Raw genomic sequence first — 24,055 nt, 5'->3', positions numbered from 1 at the left:
CAGCACTGGGTGTAACAAGAGTGCTCCCCTGGCTCCTCCTGCCCCTCGTCCAGATGCAGGGCTACTTCTACCCCCGGCCTCCACCGGAGCAAACACCAGGGTGTAGGGCTCAGTCTGATAACACCCGCTGCAACGAACTCTTGGCTTTCTGCACCAGCCTTCCTCACTTGCCCCTGAAGTCATCTGGGTCCCACAGGGGTTTAAACCATCAGCAGTTTCAAGACAAGTTGCCAGGTAGGCATAAAATCGGAATTCTTTTCTCACCCATGTGCTTGTTCAAAACAGGTGTTAATAAAGCACTCACTCATCATTGTTCCCTGGGGCCACGGACATGGATAGGGCAGGTGCTGTGTTGGATCAGGGTGGGGATCTGTCTTCCCCTGTGTGTGAGGTGGACACTGTAAGAAGAAACCACAGAACCTGGTGGACCATGGGCACAATGCCTCCAAGCCACAGGGGCTTCCTTTAATCAGAGAGACAACTGAAAAGAGTTTTTTTTTTTTAAAATACAGCCATTGAAAAGACGCCACATTAAGAAACATGTAAACACTGCAGCTGCTTAATTACAAGTTGCACTGCTTGGTTTAGTACGTATCTACTCCCAGGTATGTGGACCTTGAAAGGAGGGGGACAGGAGCCTCCCCTTACTTCCACAGTTGGACAGAGAAGTACAGGATGGGGGCAGAGTATGAGAAAACAGAAGACCTGACTTGTGCACAGCTCTTGAGAAAATAAAAGCAGATTCTATCTTCTAGTTCTCCCAGAAGAAAGGTTTAAGATGTTAGGCAAGTTGGAAAATGAATTTGTGTTGTCAGTTAGGGGGCAGAGGAATTGGCAGATGCTTCCTAGTTAGAAACCAGCTATTCTGGGGGGTGTCCTAGAGCCTAGTCTCATGCTCCCAAGGCCACGGCCAGGAACACAGGACCTGCCTCCCCTGTACAAGTAAGCCCCTACCGTGACAATCCAAAGGCAGTGGGATGGGGGATCCTGTTCCCAGGGGATTGTCTGTCACACCTGAACTCGGGGTCCAGCATGGGGGAAACCACCTTACCTTCCTTGGTTCTGCTGCCCCCAGTCGACCTCAAGTGTCATCCCAAATGCCTTTCCCTCCAGTCTCAGTTCTGATCCATGAGCCCTGCTCAGTCAAAGGCCCACGACTGCACTGATTTCTGAGGAAAAGAGGAGTCCCCGTTTCCCACATTAACTGAAAGATGACACAGGAACCAACCCCTCTGCTTTCCAAATTACAGAGAACTCAGACCACCAAATATTGTACTTATTGGCCAGTGGGATCTGCCTGGTCTTTCTTGGAAGGGAAGGGAGGCCAACTGGAGAGTAATCTTGATCATTTCCAAATGAGGCGAAAAAGGATGTCAACACCTTTACTGTGACAGGCCTGAGCACAGCACAACAGAGGAAAACCCCTCCCTCCTGTAGTATGACAAGAACACCCATGAGAGTTTTTCTATATGTTTTTAAACAAAAACACCAATGGTCCTAATCTCTGGTCAGTCAATGGTGAAGATGAAGACATAATTTGGCAAGCAGAATTATTCTGAAGTTGTGTAGTAGAGTCTTCTGCTGAGGCCCTCATCTCCCTCCTCTAAGTGGCAGGCAGGTAGTGAAGGGGCTTGGGCGATAGTAAGACAAAACTTCCAACTGTGTGAGAGTAAGCCCCAATTCCCAGAAATTCAATGGAGAGCAAGGAGTGATGAGGACCCACTCTTAGGGAAGCAAAGCGATCAAGGCCCTGTCATGGGATCTCTTCTTAAAGGAAACAAATGCCCTTGTTTAGGATGCTGGCACCCGGAGCAACACCTGAACCACCCAGCCCTCAGGCTGGGGAGGAGTCCCATGGGGCAGGCAGACAGTGCCATGCAGTTACCATACTTCTTCCTCAGCAGGCCTGGCCTGTGTTCAACTCTGTTGCCATCTGTGCGTCACGCTGACCCTGGGTGTCACTGGGCCCAGAATTTCTCACGGGTGAGGGGACAGTCAGCCAAAGCCCCTTGCACAAGCTTCTGTTCCAGGACGTTATTGACCAGAATTCGCAAAAGACAGAGAAGGACTATGCCTGGGTCCCAGCAGTGAGAGAAAGGCCAGAAAGGAGGTGGCTTGTGGGAACTTCAAAGCACCACATCCAAGACTCCCAAAGAGGTAGCTTCCCGGGCTTGAGTCTCCCCCTGCCACTTAGGACAGGGCAGGCCCCATTCCTCGGCCACTACCTCAGGGACAGCAGAGAGGAGGACAAGACATGATTACCCAGGGCCCCACTGGCAGCTCAGACCCTGTATCAGGCAGCTCGGAGAACCAGGAGCCAAGAACGCCTGGTCTCTGCTCTCCTGTAAGACCCGAGGCAGTCCTGTGTGAAAGGCCTCAACACAAGGCTCTTTTTCCCAGAGAGACTAGCTTCCAGGACGCTGCCTCTCCCCATTCCCACATCAGCCACAGGATCACAAGGAGATGGTGTCCCAAACCAAGCCCCTTAGGTTCTTCAGAAGAAAGAATTTAAGTCAAAACCATGATTTGTTTTCAGGTTGCAAGAAATGGGTCAGCTGAGCATCACACCGTCCTCCCCCTTCCCCCAGCCGCTGGTGTTTGATAGATGGGGGTGCTGGGGTGGAAGCCCAGCCGCTGCCTGGCCCTGGGGGCCTACTGCCTGCTGCTGTTGTCAGACAGCTGGCTGGGGGTCCGCACCTCACCCAGGGAGGTTGTGCCCTCGAAGCGCTGTGAGGCGATGGCTGCCTGGTGGGACATGCTCTTCCGTACGATGTCACCCTTCCGCCACAACACCACTTCCTGCAGAATTGAGAGAGGGAGGCATGGGGATGGGCTTCCCAGAGGCTCCAACTTTCTCCTAGAGAATCTTAGGCAAAAACCTCCTCTGTTTATCTCTTGCCAAAGACAGCAGCTGTCCACATGCCCCGTCCCCAGGGCCCCTTTTGATTGCATGGACTGGAAGGGCAGTGTGATTGCAGCGGCTGGGCCCGAGAAGGCAGACTCTAGGCATTAAGTGGGGACCTCATTCCTGCTGTGGGACTCTGGGTAATCCAGTTTCCACCTCTTGGTAAACCAACAAGTGGCACAGAGACTAATAAGCTCTCTCCCCTGTACCGTTCTGCCTACCCTGTCAGAAATGGAGCCTGATCTTTGCAGGGGTGGTGCCCTTCCTGTTCTGTCTCTAGAGGTCTGGAGGAGGTGCCTGGCCTCACCTGCTGTTTGAAGTAGCGCCGCTCCTCCTCGTCGATCAGCACCAGGTTGAGGTAATAGCGCACGGAGAACTTCTTGTTGATGTCCCGCATGGTGGGGGTGAGCTCGTAACCCGCCAGGAAGAGCCGGATGGGGATGGACTCTCCTGTAGGGGCCAGGCGGGAATCAGACCGAGGGGCAAAGTGACCCTCTCTCCCCTATACCAAGTCCCTCTCTGATCTCAGCGGGGGACAGATGCCAGCTGAGCATGACACAGAACACTCAAGCAAATGCTTCTGCCTTTTGGGAAGTTGCATTCTGCTGCCAGTGACTTGCGGAAGCAAAAATCGTGGCTCTGCAATTCCATTCCCGGTCCTATTGCATCATCTGAATGTCCTCTCACCATCCCAATCCAGAGACCAGGGAGTACAAACAGCACAGGGATGTTATTGTTACGCATCTTTTGATGACATGCAATGTGTCTGGCTTTTGGGTTTTCAAAAGTCAACTGTCAAAACTCAGCTAACTATCCTGTCACCCAGCTATTTTGACATCACTTCCTTCCATGCTAGTTAGTGTTTGCCCCTAAATACATCTCCACTCTCAGATGGATCACAGGGTGGGAGAGTGGTCTGGGAAACAGGAAATCCTCCTTCTGGTCCCAGGTCTCCAATAACCAGTTGTATGAGTTATGAGTAAGTCTGTTGCTTTCTCTGGACCTTAATTTTCTCATGTGGAAAATTATGGGATCAGACTACGTAATATTTTAGATCCTTTCCACCTCTAACATCATGCCTTTCCTGGTCGAAGAGGAACAAAATTAGGGCAGTAATTCTACTGAGAAAGGCCAAACCTATAATGTAGTCTAAAGCTAAATAGAAACGAACTTTTAATTATCTGCTGTTTTGTATCATTTCTCAGTGCCCCATTTCATTTGTACAGGAAAACTGTCTCTCCATGCACAGCTGGTGAAAAAATGGAAAATAGAGAGAGTCAAGAGAGCTCAGTTCAATCCTCCCAAGGACATGGCATGGTGACATCCAATAATCTGCTGTCAGTGTCCCCAGTCTTCCGATCTGCTAAATCTTTGACACCCCTCCTTCAACATGGAACAGATGCTGGGAATAAACTGAATAAAACCTTGGCATCGCCAAGCACTTCTAAATGAAAAACCACATTCTTTATCATCAGTTGCTGCAAAGCCAGTGAAGAACATAAATGATTGCTGCTTGCAAATAATCACATAGAATACCCAAATAACAAAGCTTTCAACTTCACCCCAGATGCTGTGTCAGCTCTGTGGGGGTGGGAGAGGACCGCTTTCGTCTGGTCTGGTTCCAGTGCTGTCTGCAGCACCTGGTAGTGCTGCCCATGGTATCTAAACTTGGTGAATGAATTCAGAGAAGGAATTACCAGAGCTAGAACTAAGTAACAAAAATGACTATTTTGCATTAATCTCTTGTTCTCTAGCATCAAAGAATGTCAGAATGCCAATGGGATACAGTAATAAAATGTTTAAACCACAATCTCCTAAAGCAGGACTTTTCACTTTTTTGTTTTTTAACAGGCATAACCCTGGAGACACCATCATCTAGTGCAAGCTCAGTGTATAAACGAGGTCCAGGTGGAGCTCTCCTGGCTGAAGGCGCGGTAGGAGCCTGCTGTTCCACAGACTGTGCCCTCCTTTTCTTCCCTGGTGGGACCCACAATGTACAATTAGAGACTGAGAAATTATAGGTTAATAGGAAATCTTATGTTAACAGTACAATCCCTCAGCCCTCCCAAATCCTGTGCAGGCTTTAGGAGGAAGGCTGTGGTAGCTGCGGCTCACCTCTTACGGGCGCTCCATCCATGATCTCATACTTGGCTATTGTGTCATTCTCATGGTACACATTGGGGCCCGTGCCTGTCGTTTCCCGTTTGATGATGTCTATCTCCATGTGCTTGATTTTGATTCTCACCAGCAGGAAGTATATCTTCCCTACAATGACATCTTTCAAGTGGTATCTAGGGAAGAGAAAGTAATGAAAATAAGAAGTGTGCATAGCAGCTGAGCCTTTGCACATTTACAAGCCTCTGTGGATCCAGGGGAGCAGACACTGCTATGCACCTTCGTTAAAGATGGAGCTGCAGTGCACACTCAGCCATACTCCACCCACCCTGCCACTGCAGAATGATTTCCCAGTATGTTCTTTACTTGAATCAAAGTAACTTCTGTCCCCTCCATTCTTCCATATACAACCCAAAGGATGTTTTTCCGGCATGTTACATCACCCACTCATGCTGACTCGTCTGATCTACCTCTTTACTACTTTCACTTCTTTCATACCCTTTGCATTTGTGTATGTGTTTTCTTTAGATATCCTAAAATGTGAGAGGCCAGTCCTACAAATGCAGGAACCAGGTCTCGCTCTTCCTCTCTGAGCTCCACAAAATGTCTTTTGGGAACTGACCCTCAATGGCCCGCAGCAAACAGTTTGTCTGCTGTGGACCTGACAGGCCAGGCAGAAGGAGCAGAGCAAGATGCACCCCTCATGCTCCATCGGCACCTTCACTCCGGGCTCTGCTCACATGGCTTGTGCTGTGTGCGCCGTTATGAATTCAGCCATGCTGCCTAACCCTTTCTGACCCTTGGAGCTTTCCTCTGGGCCAGTCAACAGGACTGCTGGGCTGTATGTGCATGACTGTGCATGAGGCATGGCAGACAGACAGCACGAGCTTCAGACCTGAAGCTCAGAATCACAGCACCCGAGTGTTGGTGGGGACTGTAGAATTTAACCTCCTTATATTACAGGTGAAGAAAAGGAAGTTTGAAGAAGATCAACAATTTAACTAGGATTGGAGTAGGGGCAGACACAGGATGTGAACCCAGGTTCTTAATTCCTAGGCATGCGTCCGTCCCCCCCCCATTTCATGCCACCTTTCTGCTTATAATCAAAGTGGGAAGACTGCAGACTCCAAGCAGATAACCTAAGAACACTCACAAAAGCAGAGTATAGGCCACTCACAGCAGTTTAGAAGGAATGCTTAGAGATCACAGATTCCAGGGGTTTTCAAACTTTTATAAATGGAACATTCCTTTATTCTAAATGAAATCTTCAGCAGAAGCATTAACGTGGAAGAAACACCAAAGAGCTGCTCTCGTGGGGGGCCCAGAGCCATGACCCAGCTCCTTTCACATTGCCCTTTCCGTGTGTGTGTTTGAAACCCACTTACCTGATCCAAGCCCCTCATTTTCAGATAAGAAACCCAAGGTACAAACATTTTAGTACCTGCTAACCTGAGCCCAACCTGTTTGTGGCAGAAAAGGACCCAATTCCGAGCACCGGGCTCTTTCTGCTACGTCATATAGAAGGTCGCTCATTCTCACCCGGTGCAGGGCCAGGGTCGGGAGTATCCAGTCCTTGAGGGCACGGAACTGACTCTCTAAAGTGCCTTTCTCGTACTAAATTTGGTCTTGAACACACTGCTGATTGATGGCTATTTTGAGCTCCCACAAAGGGGAACTGCCTCCCAGCTACCCCTTCACCAGGTGGCTGGGTGCTGGTGGGCAGGCACTTCTGCTGGCTCCTTTCCAGGAAGGTGCGCAGAGCCCTGAGGCTGTGGAGAAGGGAAGAAGCCTGTTCCTCGGCATGCCCCGCCAGGTCCAGGTGGCCCTCCCTCCCAGCTCATCCCCCGATCTGGGGGGCGACACTTGGTTCTAGGCCAGGGGGCAGGGGAAAAAAATACATCTTTCCCTCACCCCTGTTCTAGGAAGCAACAAATGATTCTAGTTTAAAAACATCCTGTTCTCAGCCCCTTCACAAGAGACTCATCTGGCTTGGTCCTCACACCCCTGAGCCTCTGGTGATGGTGGGTCTGATGGGAGGGTCTCTCCACAGTGAGCAGCTTAGTTACAGACTGTGACTTTTTTTTTCACCTCTCTGTGACTAGAATATACTTTTTCTTTTTCTTTTTTGAGGAAGATTAGCCCTGAGCTAACATCCACGACCAATCTTCCTCTTTTTGCTGAGGAAGATTGGCCCTGAGCTAACATCCGTGCCCACCTTCCTCTATTTTTTATATGTGGGATGCCTGCCACAGCATGGCTTGATAAGCAGTGCACAGATCCATGCCCGGGATCCAAACCAGCAAAGCCCAGGCTGCTGAAGCAGAGCACGTGAACTTAACCACTGCATGTACCACCAGGCCAGCCCCCTAGAATACACTTTTACTTCTGCATATTTGATTTTCAAACATTTTCAGCAATATATTATATTGAAAAGAAAGGCGCTTATGGTACATTTTTGAACTGCAAGTTTTGTGATTTACACACAAATATTTTGATGTTCTAACAGTCAACATAGTTTAAAACACACGTGGCTCCCCAACTTGCCAGTTAAAATAAAATTATCTAATGATCTTTATAAAAAAGCATCAAACATTCTTGGCCACAGTTCATTTCAGCTCAGGGAGGAGGCAGCAGACTCTGGTGGTGTCTGGCTTCCTCACTTCGATTTCTCAAGACATACAGTATGTAGGATACAAACAATACTGGAATGGTATTCTGAGATTCTTCTCATCAGCAGAAGGAAATAGCTGTACATAGAATCCAAAACAAATAACCTTATAGTTATTTTAGCTTGATTTTGAAAGACAGCATAGGATGTTTAGCTTAAATTTACCGTCTTAATTTAATATAGTTTAGTTTAAGTATGCACAGCATGCCACCACGACCCAGCAGAGGCAAGAGGCTCAGGCTTTGCATTCTGACCGAGTCCTCTCTTAATATCCCTAAATGAGTTCCTCCACAGCTGTGGGGGCCCAGACACTTACTTGGATTTATTGTACTCAAACTCGATGTGCAGGCAGTCCTCAATCCCGACCTCCATCTTGATGGAGGAGTTCAGCTCTGGGTACGTGCTGAGTGTGTGAACTACAATGTCCATCTCTTTGACAACATCATTGAGGCGGCGGCTGATGGTGGCTCGAAGGAAATACCTGTGGAGACAGACATGTCATGAAGGGACACTCCCAGTCTTCAGATGCTACCCGGTTCACGCACCGAACTGACCCACTTGAGAAACCCCTTACAGTGGTTAACCTCTGGGGCTTTGTAATCTTTTGCGAATTTGCCTCTGCAGACTCTCCTCCAGAAAAAATGGACATATGCACTTATACACAAAATTTCTAATTACAATTCCAGGGAGTTCAAAGACCCTTCCCCCAAATGCCTTTTGGAGCCCATGCTCTGGGCTAAGAACCCTGTTCTAAGTAAAAGTGATTTCTTGCTCCATACTTCAATAGCATGCTCTTTTTAAGTCTTTCATGGCCCTCACCACTATCTATCATGTATTTGTGAACAGGTTTTAGTTCTTCAACTAACTCCTGACTTTTTGGGCACAGGGACCTCTCTTATACTCTTATATATGCATGCCTGCTTATTTAACAATATCAATCAAGGAGCATTTTTCAAGTCCCTTACAGTTAAAAGAGAAGAATAGGGGATGGAGAAATTAAGTCAGTTAGTCATTCAGCAAACATTTATTGTTAGGCACAGGATGATTAAGACATAGTGTCATGAGAAGCTCAGAGTCCACCGAGGGGATGGGGAAATAAACAGAAAAATTAGAACACACGGCAAGTGCTCATTCAGATACAAGAATCAGGTGCTATAGGGAAAGACAGAAGGGCATTCAGGAATAGCAAACCTTGTCAGTAAAGCAGCAGAGGGAAGAGAGGACCTGCTATGAACTCAGAAAGCCTCTGCTGAACCTAGGATGCTGGGGGAGGGGCTCCTGTGGCAGCTAGGGGTAAGTCAGAAGGAAGGCAGAGACACAGCCCCTGGAGGGATTAGTATGCCGAGCCTGGCCTCTATGGCCAGCTACTTCAGCATGGCCTTCCCCAGTATCCCTGTCCCCTTGACTTATGCTAACACCCAATGAGGGAAGAAATACCCCTTTAGTTATATTTTCCTCTAAATAAAACTTACATGATGCCCACTGCTTGTCAAGCATTCCTGGAGAAAGTTGCTAACCAGATCAACTACACATTTAGGCTACTCTCCTCTGTGTGGCCCAAACTGCATTTTGGCAATCCTTTTATTCATCTCAGTAACTTGCCTCACATTCCTCAAGACATCTGCTCCTAAGCCATTTCTAACTGCTCAGGCTCTCAAGCCTCCCCTCCACCTCTCTGTGGAGGACATCATTTTTACTCCGCTGAGAAGACGAAGACCTTCGGAGTCAAGATTTACAGCTTTCTCCCTTCTCTGCTCTGTGCTGTTTCTTACTTAGGGCCTAGGTGTGTGTCTGTATCTTTGCCCATCCTTTCCTCCTTCCAACAGTACCTCTCTCTCTCAAAACCTTTTCTCCTCCTCCATCTGGCAGAATGACTCTCAATCTGGAAGCACATTACAATCACTCGCCGGGGAAAGGCTTTAAAAATCCTGAAGCCCTGGCACATCTGGCATGTACAGGTCCTGGAAAGGGATGCAGGCATTGACATTTATAAGCCTCCCCAGAGATTCTAATGGGCACTTGGTAGGGAACCACTGTCCAGCACCTTGATCCTTCAACTTCAGGAGAGCTTAGTAGGGAACCACTGTCCAGCACCTTGATCCTTCAACTTCAGGAGAGCTTAGTAGGGAACCACTGTCCACACCTTGATCCTTCAACTTCAGGAGAGCTTAGTAGGGAACCACTGTCCAGCACCTTGATCCTTCAGCACACTCAATCTCTCTCCAGCTAAAGGCTTCTGAATCCTTTGAGTTTATAAAAAGTCCTAAACTCATCAATCCCCACAACACCCTCCAGGCCTTACCCTCTTGACACCTTTCTTCAGAAACAGCTGTCACCGAGGGGTCCTGTTCTAACTAGTGCAACTTCTTCCCCCGTTGCCACTCCTGACCCTTGCTTCTCTCTCTACCACCCAACAGAAATTGCCCTCCCGAAGGTAACACATGGCCTCCCACTTGCCAAATCCAGTGGCCTTTTTTTGGCATCAGTTCTCCATTAGAGTGTAAAACACTTCCTCCTCCTTGAAACGCTCTTCCCTGGTTCCCCAGGAGGTTATTACCCTGCTTCACCTCCGCCTTCCTCCTCCTCATATCCCCAGTACTCCTGTGGGTTCCAGGCTCCTCCTGCCCTGAGCTCTCCTCCTTCAACAACCTATCACTTATTACCTCTGAGGAGCCGATTCCCAACAGTGCCCTTCTCCATCCTGGCTGCTGGGCTTGCATTTCCAATTGTCTAGTGAGCTTTACACCTCTCTATTCTGCCAGTGCTTCAAACTTTAAAATTGGATGAATCATCTTTTCTACAAATCATCTCTTCCTCCTGATAGCCCTTGGTCTGTATTTCCAATCATTGGTAAATTCCATTGATGTCTATTAAATTCCCCATTTTCTGCCTGTTCCCATTAACTCGTGGCACCTCATCCTAGCCTTCTAACAGTCTGTCTCCACACTCTTCCCATCCATCAAATATTACATACTGACTTTAAATTAATCTTCCAAAAGAACCAAAACCCTGCCTAAAAAGAAGAGTCCAAAACAATCTTTTCATGTTTTCTCTCTGCCTATGTAATAAGACAACAGCTCTTAATCTGGAATTTACATCTTCTATAAACTGCCCTTAACTAATTGTCCCTTCTTTACTTCCTCTCTTTTTCAACATGAACCCTAAAGTCTTCATCTCATTTGGACAGCAACACTTTTTTTTTTATTGTGGTAAAATATAGAAGGAATTCAGAGTATGCCACCCCAAAATCCTGGCATAAGGATTACATTGAGCTGAAAGCAACTGAACAGGAGCAGACACAAGAAAACTGTCTGCCCTCCCCCTCTCTACCATGAAGGGCAGGACCTTCTTAATCCCTAGACACTGCACCAGAGAAATATACCTAACAAAGCTTGCTAAAACCACCTCATCTTCCATTGTTTCCCCCACGTAGGCACCTTCCCACGATCTGCTGCCTCTAGAAGCTCAAAGTCCCTTTCCTTTGTCTTGGCACTTCTCTGTAAAGTTACTGTTCCTCTGTTAAGATGCCCACGTGAGTCTAAGTTCTAACCACCCCTTTGAGTTACTGATCACCAAGTTCCATGTACGCACAATGCACACGTGAATAAACTTGTTTTTCTGTTGCTCATCTGTCTTTTCTCAGTCTAATTTGCAGGGCCTCAGCCAATGAACCTAAGATGGGTAGAGAAAAAAGTGTTTTTCCTCCCCTACAATACATATATATAATATAAAATTTACCATTTTAATCATTTTTAAGTGTACAGTGGCATTAGGTACATTCATATCGTTGTGCAACCATCACCACCATCCAGTGCCAGAACTTTTTCAACTTCCCCAACTGAAACTTTGTCCCCAGTAAACACTAACTGCCCATCCCCTCAGCCTCTGGTAGCCACCACTCTACCTTCTTTCTCTACCATTTTGACTACTCTCAGTGCCTCAGATAAGTGGAATCGCACAGTATTTGTCTCCTTATCACTGGCTTTATTTCACTTAGCGTTATATTTTTAAGATTCATCCATGTCATGGTATATGACAGGATTTTGTTCTTTTCAAGGCTGAATAACATTCCATTGCATGTACACACCACATTTTGTTTATCCAGTCATCTGTTGATGGACAGTCAGGTTGCGTCCACCTTTTGGCTCTTGTGAGTATGTTGCTATGAACGTGGGTGTACACACCCTGCTTTCACTTCATTTGGGTATATACCCAGAAGTGGAACTGCTGGATCTTATGGTAATTCTGTTTTTAATATTTTGATGAATTGCCATACTGTTTTCAACACCTTTCTTTCTAACATAAAAACATTTAAGAGAAATCCACCCCAAAAATAAAATTAAATAACACTAAATCCCACAGCCACGTTTAGGTGACGACTAGATAATCCTCAGCGTTGTTGTCTTCTCTAAGAGCAGGTATGAAATGCTGTCCTTAGTGGGGGTCACGTCAAGTGTTTAGATCTCTCTGCAAAGACTGAAAAAGAGGAGCCTACAATCACTCCTCCGACGGAAGAGGGGAGGCCAGGGAGAAAGAAGGGAGGAATGGTCTTGCTGCAGTCTGCACCATCCTAAACCCAGGCCTTGAGGTGATGAAGACAAGCTGACCTTATGAGACAGCATCAAGACCTGGAACCCACTGTCCAGAGTGATGGAGGAAGTATCCCAGTGACATCACATAATCTCGGGTGACATCCAAGAGTCACCTGCCATGGATTTTTTTTACCCCAGAGGCCCTAGGGTCAGTTCCTATCCTCAGTTTCCAAGACTGGAATAATAAAAACAATCCCATGTACTTAAATCATGTTTATTAATTTTTTAAGAACTTGTCACATGGCATCAACGTCTTATTCTCTCATCACCTCAAAATATGGAGAAGACAGATCTAGAATTAGAATCCAAATCTTTTACCCACTTTTCAAGTGAGAGAGCAGAGTGACAGAGCTCAGGATCACACTGCTGTTGTGTGGCAGAGCTGGACCAAGGCTCAGTATGTCCTGATGCCCAGCCAGTGGTGTGCTGGAGGTAGCTTGTACCAGTGTACAAAAGCCAATTGTTGAATTTTCAGGAATTTTATGAATTGGTTGTTAAACACAGCAATTATTTATAATTAAATTATATAAACTTACAACTAACTGTACTGTATTAAAAACAAAGGTACTACACACTAAAAACTCACTGCTTCCTAATTATTTTGCTAGAGTTTACACCTAGTGTCTCCGTACGATGGTAATGCTACATATAGGTGGCTACTGTACACCTCTTTCCAATTCTGCATTCAAGGACATCAGGCTGGCAGCTTGAAATAGGCCATGGGGGGAACATTTACACTATGGAAACTGACAAATGCGACAAGCTAGGAGGAGTTTCTCCTCGCAGAGAGCCTGCTATCAAACATTTACCAGCACACACTGCTCTCAGCACTTTTCCTTCTTGATACCCATAAAAAGATCCTCAGAAATGTGGACAGCTTCAGGTCCTCATCCACATGGGGCAGCTTCTGGAGCAATGTGAGTAAACGACGGGCACGACTTACCGCAGCTTCACGTTCTGCCCTGTGTAGGACTCATACGGCTTCTCCACATGGGTGAATTCAAAGTCGAAGGCCTGTGACTGAGAAATTTCTCCGGGCCGAGCCAAATCCTTCACCAGGGACACAAACTCATGGTGGTTCCCACGATCGTAGTAGAGTTCTGGAGAGAGAGCATCAGCCTCCTCTACCAGACCCCGAGCTACACGAGGCCTAGCAAGGGGCTCCAGGCTGCAGGAACCCTGCTTCTGAAAGCCCTCCCCACAAAACAGACTTCCTCCAGCCTTGTTTCTGACTCCTCCCTTCTCCTACTCCACCCCTTCACGGTATCCCCACATGCTGCTCTGTCTCCCTCCTACCTTTCCAAACACTCTTCCGTTTCATACAGAGAAATCCTGCGGCCCAGTAAGAACCCAGTGTAACCTGCTCCAGGACCTCAGGGCAGCATCTCAGCAAGCAGTACATCAGGGGAACCGCTATCACAAACACACTTCTCTAAACACATGTTTAAATCTATTTCTAACTTTTGAAAGCATATTCATAGTTACTTAACCATATCATCCGTATAACAACCTTGCGAGATAGCTAGGACGGACCTGCTAACATGGCAGTAATAACACAGCCCACTTCCTAAGGTTTTGTGAGAAAGAGAGGTGGTAAAGCAGGGACAGGACTACAACAGCAGCTAATAGAGAGCAGATGCTCAAACAGTATTAGCCACTGGCTGCTACTCTCTCTCAAAAAGGCATGCATGTGGCCAATCTCACAAAGAAGCTTTAATGTTATCCCAAACTTCAGTGAGCATCAGAACACTTGGAGGGTTTGTTAAAACACAGATTGCTGGGCCCCACCCTACTGTTTTTGAATCGGGGGTCTGCGGCAGGGCCCGAGAATTTACATTTCTAACAAGCTCCCAGGGCATGCTGGTCCTGCTGGTTCAGGATCCACACTTCAAGGAACACTGCTCTAAATTCATCCTCCTCTGGCAATAGTTCTGGTATTTCTTTGTAAGTTCGTGCCACCATGTGTCCTACATTATTTTATGTCTGTATGTGCTGTGCTATTTAAGCATTAACTTCTGCTATATGCATGATCTTTAGAGAAGGCCTAAATCCCCAGCTTCCTGGCACCCCCCAGTACCTGGCTGTGCGGTAGGGACACTTTCTACTGACTGTGATTACCCATGGCCACATCAGTCAAGGTACCACCCCTCGGGTATTTCTGGGCTCCAGTCCTATGCTAAGCTGCAACCTGCAGGGGTGCAGACCACCCAGGAAAATGGACCAGGCAGAGTATATTTGCCACTTCTGCTGTTGGCTGCTTGGGGACAAATAGACAGGTCCACAGAGAGGAGTGTCTGGGACAACCGGCAACTGGGCCTGGTTCCACGTCTCCGGAGCACAGCAGGCGATCTCTCTCAGGGATAACCTGGCCATCAGGGGCAGGGGGCAGAGCTGCATCTGCTCTGGGTCCACCTGGACAGCACAATGTCTGAACCCTGATAAGGATCGAAGCTTTCTTGAGCCCAAGAAATCAGATCTCCTGCCTCCCAAGAGCCAATGCAGTGTCCAGCCCTGCGCTGGGAAGAACAGTGTCCAGAAGGAGAAAATGCTCTCAGGCGGTGTTTTCAGCCTGAGTGCAAAGTCAACCCCTTGCTGCCCTAGGTCTGGCCCTGACAAACCTATTCCACAGGGAACCTTCTTACCCCAGAGAGGGAGACATTCTAAAGCCAAGTGGGCCCTGTCCTAAGATTTATTCACCTGTGAAGGTGGCAGGAGTGTGGTTAATCCAAACTAGTGCTGCCACCTCTGTATGAATGTACACGGTATTCTGCGATTACAGCTTGTTGCTGATTTTCTATGTAGTTACACTTTGATCCATCTTATATTACAAACAATCCACCTTCTCTTCCAAACACTAAATGGAATCAGCAGTGGTCAGCATTCTGGGTAGTGAGATCCACAAAACTGCTAAATGGGAGACGAAAGTCACAAACTGTGTGGGGAAACGCTCAGGTGAGGTGAGTAACCCATTGCTCATTTTAAAAGCCAGTAACTGTGCCCCCCAATAAAAGTAAATAAGTGCAGTGATTGGGTAGGAACAGAGCCACTGCCAGCCCATGACTAGGGCTCCTCACTTACTCTTCCTGGTCCACTGCTACACGAGCCCTTGTTGACAGTCCTGGCTCCTACATGGGAAGTGTTCCCTTAGCGGGGAAACCTGGTACCTCAGTTCCCAAGCACTGGATTCTGGCCATAGTTTCAGGAGAAAACAGAAGGCAGAGCAAAACCCCAACGTCCATTAACTTTAAGTGGGAAATCCCAGAGTCAAGAAAAAGATGGAAGGAGAAGTATGGAAAAATACACAGATATGATCACACAGCCCAAAGGCAACATGAGAAACAAAACAGAGAGGGATCCAAGAGTGCTCTGAGAGCACCCAGGCTGCCAGCATCTGAGAACGCAAACAATGGTGTGCCTGACCCAGCTGGGGAAGCTGGCTGGGGCCGGGCCTTTGGCAGGAGAGGTCCGTCCCCGCAGGGCACCAGGCTCTCCCTAGTGCTCTTCCTGCTGGACACATGTTAGCACCAGCTCCTTCATCAGTGTCACGGAAGAGTGGCCACTGTGTAGTCTGAGTGGGGCTGGACTGGGCTTTTTAATTTATAATTCACAAGCCACTTGCAATGCTTTTGCAAACCCTGTGAGGCAAAGGGGCAAAAACAGTAGCCATACTTTGTTATTTGCCAGAAAGTTTGGTTTCCTCTTGCATAAATTAAAACAGAAAATCCAAGGCTGTTCTAGCAAGAGGTCTGGGCCCTAACGAGACTATAAACTACCTCTCTTCTGTCCCAAAAATGTAGCCACAAGTCATCTCTAGTTCTCCCCAACCTCCAAGGCCCTCAGGGACCAGTCATCTCAAGCAGGAAGTAGGAACTGACCAAGTTTTTTGTTAAGGTAACTTCTCTGTCTTGAGCCTCCTTCTTAGTCCAACAGGAGGAAATGACTTTTGTAGTCAGGATGTCTTCATGGTGAAACTTGCCACCAACGGTTAAGGAGTGAATATGCCACTTTGGAAGGAAATTGAGCCAGCCTGGCATCACAGGGTCATCCTGTGACAGACACCCTGAGAATTCCTGCTGGGCCAGGGCCATGTTGGGTCCAGGCTTCACGCTGATCTTGGAAGAAACTAAGTCAGCAAGAGCAAAAAGTCCTCCGAAGAGCCTCCTCTTCATCCTAATTTTCCAGCCACTGTCTGCTGACTGGCAGCCCAGTCAAGACTCGTGCTCGCCACATCCACTCCATCTCCTGGACCCTGGTCAACTTGCTGGCGCAGTAAGGCCTCTGGGCTGCCACACCCACCTCAACACAGCTCTACTTCAAGCCCTGCAACACCTTACTAATGGGCCAGAATCAATCCATTTAATCTCAATGTGCCTATTAAGCATCTCATGGGTTAATGAATTAAAATACAGAAAGCTTGTGGAGTTTTTAGAAGCACAAGCTTGATTGATGCTGACGGGTTCAAGTATATCCAGTAGCATTAGTTTTAAAAACTTAAAAACTCCAGGTACTATCTCTCTGGCTTCGGAGGGCAGGGTATTCATGTCCGCCTTCCTCTGTAAGTTTGACCTTCTAATTACCTTTGGTTTACTTAACCCCATTAGTCTCCAAGGTGGCCCAGCTCTGCCTTACATCCTCCACTGGTGTTCCCCAAGTTAATCCAGCTGAAAAATGGCCTCTCATTCTGCTGTTACAGAACTTCTATCTTCTCCTTCTTCTAGCTATTACAGAACTTCCCTCAATGCTCCTTACATACCACATTGCATTCTTCTAAAAATGTGGGCCATGAGCTGCAAGAGTGACATGGGAGATGCCCTCACCATATGTTTGTTGGCATTGTTAGAACCCAGACTAGGCCATAGGAAAAAGTACAGTAGGTGCAGGAAGAATCCCAACGTGGCTCAAAAACATTTGAGGATAATAGAAAAACAGATACAACACAGGTGAATCAGTGAGACCTTATTGTACTCTCAGGGGGCAAATTCAAACTGCAACCTCAGAGCGTTGGTGCAGACCTGAATGGACCACAGGTACGACAACTCTCGTTTTCTTATATACAGGGAGAAATCGGCTTCAACTTGGCATAAGAAAGTATGACGAAAGAAAGATGCAAGAGCAAGTGAACTGACACCTAGTTTTACTGCTTCCTTACCCAAGTTCCCTCAGTCTTCGCAGTTCTCAGTGGCCTGGAGTAAGGCTGCACCTAGCTCGTCGACGCCTCCGCCCGAGCACAAGCTGGAAGCCCGCGTCTTAGCGTAACCAGCAAAGCAAACCTGTACTCACCCTTTCTTTCATTAAAATAACTCTGGTTTATCCAGGAGGAGATGAGAAAAAAGTCCAGGGAATAGCTTCTGTAAATTCCTGGATCTGACCAGTGTATCCACTTAGCAAACAGCGACTGAGCACCTACTTGGTGCTAGCCATTGAGACAAGAGGTTAGCCACTGGACTGACAATGGACTGAGGCAGGCGTGGCTTTCAGGGGCTCAGAATTTAGTGAGGGAGACAGACAAGTTAAAAAAAACAAAGTCACAGGCTTGTCACGTCCCGCTTAAAAAGAGGTACCAAAGAGGCCTGCAGAAGCAGGGGAAGGAGTGCGTCAGCCAGCCTGGGGAGGCTTTCTGATGGTGTCATGTTTGCTGGGCTTTAAGAATGAGGAAGAGCTTGGGTGGAAGGTCATGCCTTTCAGAAAGATATTCACATACAAAGGGAAGATGCCAAGACACTAGAAGGAACATGATACTCTGAGCAAACTACAAGCGGTGAGGGTGAAGGGTCAGGGAGAGATGAGGTTGGAGAAAAAGGCAGGGGTCAGCTCAGAAAACAGTTGCATACGCCCTTCCCTTTAACCAAGAGGGAGTCAATGAGAAGAATCTTAAGGAGGGGACTGACAGTGTTAGATGTGCCTTTTTGAAAGTTCATTCTCACAGAAGATGAACTGAAAGAAGAGGAAAATAAAGGCAGGAAGACCAGTTAAGAGGCTGCTGCAAACAGAAATAACAAGGGCAGTTGCATTGAGAATGGAGAGGAAGCAAAGACTTAAGATACATTATAGAACTGCTGGAGAGGACCAAAACTTAGAAGCCAATTGGATGTGTAGGAGAAGGAATCAAGGGTCTCAGATGACTCCAAGATTTCTGAGGATGAATGGCCCTGGGATGCCAAGGCCAACAAGGGAGAAAATAGGAGATGCAGCAGGCTGGGGCTGGAGCAGAAAAAGAAAGGGGCTTCTGTTTGAGATGTATCTCTGAGGGGCCTGTAGGGTAACCAGGTGGAGATATCTAGTGGGCAGTTGGAAACGCAGGCATGGAACTCAAAAGAGACGTCAGGTCAGAACGAAGAAACAGCTCGGGAGTCATCAGAATACAAGAAGGCACTGACATTACGGGTGCAGATGAGACTGCCACAGCAAGTTACAGAGGGAAAAATGTGGGCCAGGGGACAAAAGTCACCCTTCTTCTTGCCTACCTCCAAAACCAAGACTGAGATAGGAGCTTTTCTGAACAGGGTCTGGGTCACTATGAGGAACGGGGGGTCCAAAGAGGCCCAATGCAACAGATAACCAAACAGCTGTCTGTGCAAGGACTCTGTGTAGAGTCCCTTCCATAAAGTTTTCACTCGGGCTAGCACGTCTTCCAGGAGAAGAGACTGGGAAGGCAACGTGGGGATGCAGACAAGGAAACCAGAGGGGAGGCTAAGCTGGAGCAAACATTTCCCACGGAGAGTCTGCACAGGAATCAGGGGTGACTGCAGGGTGACATGTTGTAAAGGTCTAGCCCCTGGAAACTTCTTGATGGATCAAGCTTAATAGGGAAGAAGAAAATGACAATGATCATCTTAAGCCTCTTTTACTGAGTACCTACTATATGTGCCAAGCCCTGCACTTCACGTGTATTATCTCTAGTCCTCACAAGACCCTAGCAAAGGCTGTATCATCACAGACCAAGCCTTATCTAGTTTCAGTAACCCAGTCTGCTTGACCCTCAACTACATACCAGGCTGTCCCTCTAATGGATACACAGGTGGGACAAATACACTTTCTTCAGGAAGGATAGGAAATTAACCATAAGGATAAGAAGGGTAATTACATAAACCACTTCATTTTCAAGCTGTGGAACTCTTCCCAAGAAGAAAGGAAGGAAAAAACAAAGAACCCAATCCAAGAGACTATGGTTTACAAGAAGAAAAATTCTGAGTTAAAATGGAAATCAGTGAAGAAGATGGACAGAGCATAATGATATTAACTTTCTTACCCCCGTTCAGCAAGACCCATACTGTATGTTACCCATATAGCCCAATGTTAGATCCTGACCGGAGTTCCACCCACATCATACATAGTCAAAGAATGCAATGAAGGGGAAAACCACATGACCACAACTTCAGCAAAGTTACTCACTAGCCTCGCTCTGGTACCCTGAGGTCAGTTCATAGACTGTCTTAGGTATATGACACAAATACACCATACTCTGCAAGAAGCATGATCCCTTGACATCTCAACATTCTCACAAGGTGATTTTGTTATCCTTGCCTTACAGGTGAGACAGCTGAGGCTCAGAGAGGGGCTCAGCTTCCCCAAAGTCACAGGGTCAACTCAGCACACAGTGCTCAGGGGCCCAGGAAGAGTTATTAATGGAAGCAATAGAAGGTTCTCAGAAAACTCGGCAGGGATGCTGTCCTGGGATTCCAGGAATTAGACAAGAAGCCAGGCAGAGCAAGTACAGCAAGCAGGCTCCTCCACTTCCTGTCATTTAGACTAGAGGGAGGCCTGGACACCGTTGCCCCTGAACAGCTCATTTCATCATGTTGCTGGGGCAGGGGACAAGCCAGTTGTCTTTCACATATCAATGAGGTATCACCACCTGGATGATGGCAGAGACACAGACTAAACGTGCCTGTCTACACTCATATTACAGAGCCAAAGAATCCATGCAATCAGTTTAAAACTGCTACTTTAAAATACTAATTCTAAGTAGAAAAGGCCTTTTTGACTTTCTCATCTATTATGCTAAGCATAAAATGCTTTGGATTCATCCTGTCTACCCAGTGGTTTTTTTATTAGGGGTGATTTCACCCTCCCGGGGACATAAGGCTATATCTCAAGACATTCTTGTGGTCACAATTTGGGGGTGCTCCTGGTACTTGCTGGGTAGAGGCCAGGTATGCTGCTAAACATCCTACGACAACAAAGAATTATCGGGCCCAAAACGTCAACAGTGCTGCCGTTGAGAAATTCTATCTCAGCCAGAAGCAGGAGAGCAGAGGGGATGAAACTCATTCTTCATCTTCCTTTCTGGTACATAAAAGGCTACTCATTTTGGATTTAAAGTAACAAATAAAGGTTCCTATAGGATCAGCCAGTCTTCAAGCTGATTTCATTTTCTTCAATGGTGAGCAGTGGACTGCAGAGACAGGCCATAAAGACTCCTTTTTCCAGTTTCCTCCTACCTGTGCCAGTGTTTCCTGCCTCTGTAAAAGGGAGAGTTTGCTGAATCTAAGGATATGAGAGCCAGTGGTTAATGAAGTTTCACAGAAAGTCCCTAAAACCAGGGGTATACATGCAGCGTGTGGAACAGGGTATGAATTCTCTGCCAGAGGTTTTTTGCAGCTCACACGAGTATTTATTGTGAATCTACTCCTGACCTAAGGACAAAAACAATTTATTTCAGAAGGACCTAAGAGTTTTAATAAACACAAGACTCAAAATAGTCTTAGAATTGCAGACAACCTCAACTGCACTGTCAGCTCCCAAAACCTTCTGTATCGTTACTGCTTTTTACTGTCTAGTTCTAATTATTAATGATCATGTTTGAAAACTGCTGGGCCATTGAGAAATTTTGATCATTTAATTTTGGTCTTTCTTTGTCTTTAATAAGAAAATAAGTCAGTTGAAAACTAGCATTCTAATAAAGAAGTCTTAGAAATACCGGCTAGGTAGACAGCAAGCCTGAGGCTGAAGACTGCAGGGCTTCTTTCTCAAAACATGTCCAAGGATAGGCAGTTCAGAGCTAAGGTGAGATATAAGATACTAGTGAGCCGACCCTCTCACGACACATCTACAAGAAAAAGGAGTGGATGGGAGTGCAAGTAAGTGAGGCACAGAGGACCAGCTTAATCTGTCTGACAGCTGTGCACGTCCAGACGACGGCAAAGGCGGTGCTGGAAGAACGGTCTCCCCGGAACAAACCCACCTGCAGGCTATGGCAGGAGCATCTCACTCCGAAATCCTGGAGGCAGGGAGGAAAGCTGGGCGGCAGGCTGAAGGGAAACTAGGGTACCGGGGCCAGCTGCCCAGCACGACGCACCCGGCAAGCCTGCTCCCCGTGCTTCCGCGCCCTCGGCGCCCCCACCCCTCGCGGTGCGCGGTCCCTTTGGCAGGGAGAGCGATCACGAGGGACAAGGGTCCGGCAGGCCGCGCCGCGCCCGCTCTCCCGCCCCGGTCGGCGCCCTGACCCGGCGGACGGCCGCGGAGGGAGGCCCGGGGCCCACTCACCAATCTGCCCGATGAACTCGATCTTGATGCCCTGGTGCTCCAGCCGCTTGTTGGGGTTCTTGAGGGCGAGGCTCACCTTCCCGGAGACCGTCTCCCCGTCGTAGAAAAGGAAATATTTCTCCTTCTTCCCGTCCTCCGTCTTGTGCTCCGCCCGCTTCCTACTCTCCGCATCGTTGAGCAAGATTTCCACCTCCACACTCTGCCCGAAGCCGAAGAAGCTCATCTCCCCGCCGGACCGGCCGGGCCGGGCTCGGAGGGCCGCTCCGCTCTCCGGGGCGGGGACCTGCGGGAAGGCCAGAGGGCTGCAGGCGGACCCAGCCGCGCCGCAGGCGGGGGCGGCGGAACGAGCCCGCGGCCCCGGGAGGGAGCGGGCCGGTTGCGACGCCCGGAGGACCGAGGCACCGCGCCCGCAGCCCCGGGCGAGCTCGAGCGGACGGCGGCGGAGAGCAGCTAGAGCGGGCGGCGCAGCTCCGCGGCAGCTCAGAGGCCGGACGCGCGTGGCCGAGGCCGCCCACCGCAGGGTGCGGCGCCGAGCAGCCGAGCGAGCCGGCCCGGCCTGCCGCGGAGCTACGCACCCAGGCGCTGGCGGCTGCGGGCGGGGACCCCGGCGCGCTGCGGTCGCCGCGCGCATGCGCAAGCCTCTGCCTCAGTCGCCGTCGCCGCCGGCCGGCGAGAGGCGTGCTCTCCGCGCATGGGCAGTGGCGGCTGGGTGGCTTGTCTACCCCGAGCTGACATGGCGCTGCGGCATCTTTGCAGAATTCGGGGCCTGAGGTCCCGTAGAACGGAAAGAACTGCAGGCGTCCTTTCTGAATGGGTGTTTTGCTTTCCTTTTATTGTTTTAGTTCGGTAAATGTTAGGCTACCATCCACATTCGGATGAGTACAACGTTCGGTTGCTTCTGACGGGGGGACGGTAGCCCTTTGATACGCACAGGAAATGTCGCTTGACGGGGCGAAGGTGACAACTTGTTCAGGAAGTGTACTGTCTCAAGTTCTCGTTAAAGTGTCTTCCCATTTAAGAAAACTAATGCGAGAAAGACGTTATTAGGCCTTAACTTAGGTCTTGACCTCGACTAAAAATAGAAAGAAAAGAAAAATCGCTTGGTGTAAGTTTGTGTCGACAGCCCTAGGCCCGCCCCGCTCTGTGCGCCTGCGGCGGAAGGCCCTGCTGATTGGTTGATAGCGTGTGATTGGTCGGTGCGAAATTCCGCCTGTCGTGATTGGTCTGCAGGAACGTCCCGGGCGCGCGCGGGAGCGAGCTTTGAAAGTTGACCACCGCGGAGGTGAGCCGGCGCTCGGCGGTCATGGTGGCGCTGCCGGCCCTTGGGAGCTGCCTGCAGCCGTGGTGCCCGCTGGATCTCAGCCCGGGTGAGGAGATGGGCCCGCGAGTCTGGAGGAGGCAAGGGCGGTGGTGCCTGGGCCTGCGACGCGCTCAGCCCAGGCCTGGGGTGGCGGGGGTGGGGCGCTCGGCTCTCCGCGGGGGGCGGCCTCGGGTCCGGGCCCCCTGGAGGTCGGCTGGCCGGCTCCTGGAGGCGCCCAGCCGGCAGAGGGACGTTAGGTTGCGAGCTGTGTGGTCCGATCTCTTTAGTTCTTCCGCATCTGTTTTCTCGGCCTCCCCCTTCTCGGTCTGCCGGTCTGCACGGTCACCCTTTTCTGTTCCTGTGGTTTTAAATAGCAAATCTATTTCTTCAGCCAGACTTATTTCTTGAACTGCATGTTCATTGATTGGTTCAGCTGGCTGTGTCACAGGCACCTCGAACATCACAGGAGTGAAACTGGGCTTCCCAAAGCCGGCGAATGGCACCAGCCAGTCCACAAGCCTGCATCTTCCCTGCTCACCACCGCGGTTGTCCTCCCGTCAGAGATGTCTCTCAGGTCCTCCTTGCCCCACTTCGTGAGGCTACTGTCCAGGCTTAAGCCCTCATTGTAGCCAACCTGGGCACCGGGGGAGTCTGCTAGCTGTTTCTGATGCTAACTCTTCCAGCCCATCACCCACACCTCTCCCAGGATCGCTTTTGAAAACACAAACGTGACCCAGTCAGGTCTTTAAACCTTTAATGTTTCCCCTTTGTTTCCTAAATGACCAAATCTTTGGCATCTGGATAAGAGCTTGCATCATTCACTGCAGTCTTCTTTTCCGAGAGCATAACCTTTGGAGTCCCGGGATTGGTCTCTTGGCTCTGCCCGTTAGCATCCATGTGTTACTGGGCAGCTTGCTTAACCTTGCTAAGCCTTAGTTTTCTTATGTCAAATGGGGATTATAATATCTACCTCACATGGGTTTTGTGAC

The 24,055-nt window shown here is 48.7% G+C and overlaps 2 protein-coding genes across 5 annotated transcripts in view; one reads left to right on the top strand and one right to left on the bottom strand.

Annotated features, from left to right (window-relative positions):
• Positions 1 to 420: 420 nt before the first annotated feature.
• On the bottom strand, positions 421 to 22,433 carry VPS26B (VPS26 retromer complex component B). 2 transcript variants are annotated; one of them, XM_046638514.1, is made up of 7 exons: positions 21,767 to 22,433; positions 13,224 to 13,380; positions 8,005 to 8,169; positions 5,021 to 5,196; positions 3,213 to 3,355; positions 2,698 to 2,799; positions 421 to 1,169 (listed from the first exon to the last, which is right to left on the bottom strand). In XM_046638514.1, the coding sequence occupies exons 1-7, from the start codon at positions 22,395 to 22,397 to the stop codon at positions 1,140 to 1,142; spliced, it is 1,404 nt and encodes a 467-aa protein (XP_046494470.1). In that variant the 5' UTR covers positions 22,398 to 22,433; the 3' UTR covers positions 421 to 1,139. The 2 variants fall into 2 exon arrangements, with proteins under 2 accessions (XP_046494470.1, XP_046494469.1); XM_046638513.1 differs by having other exon boundaries at positions 421 to 2,799.
• A 169-nt stretch (positions 22,434 to 22,602) lies between these two features.
• Positions 22,603 to 24,055, top strand: part of NCAPD3 (non-SMC condensin II complex subunit D3) — a 64,917-nt gene continuing 63,464 nt past the window's right edge. The window contains exons 1-2 of one of the 3 annotated variants that reach the window (XM_046638510.1): positions 22,603 to 22,723; positions 22,997 to 23,133. In XM_046638510.1, the coding sequence (XP_046494466.1) occupies positions 23,070 to 23,133 (64 nt within the window). In that variant the 5' untranslated portion in view covers positions 22,603 to 22,723; positions 22,997 to 23,069. Of the gene's footprint in view, positions 22,724 to 22,753; positions 22,872 to 22,996; positions 23,134 to 24,055 lie in introns of those variants that run through there. The other 2 variants (XM_046638509.1, XM_046638511.1) reach the window with 2 other exon arrangements.

This window comes from Equus quagga, chromosome 14, assembly GCF_021613505.1.
Source record: "Equus quagga isolate Etosha38 chromosome 14, UCLA_HA_Equagga_1.0, whole genome shotgun sequence".
Classification (NCBI taxonomy): Eukaryota; Metazoa; Chordata; class Mammalia; order Perissodactyla; family Equidae; genus Equus; species Equus quagga.
Note: the sequence above shows the minus strand (reverse complement) of the source record. Positions and strands in the feature narration are given on the sequence as shown.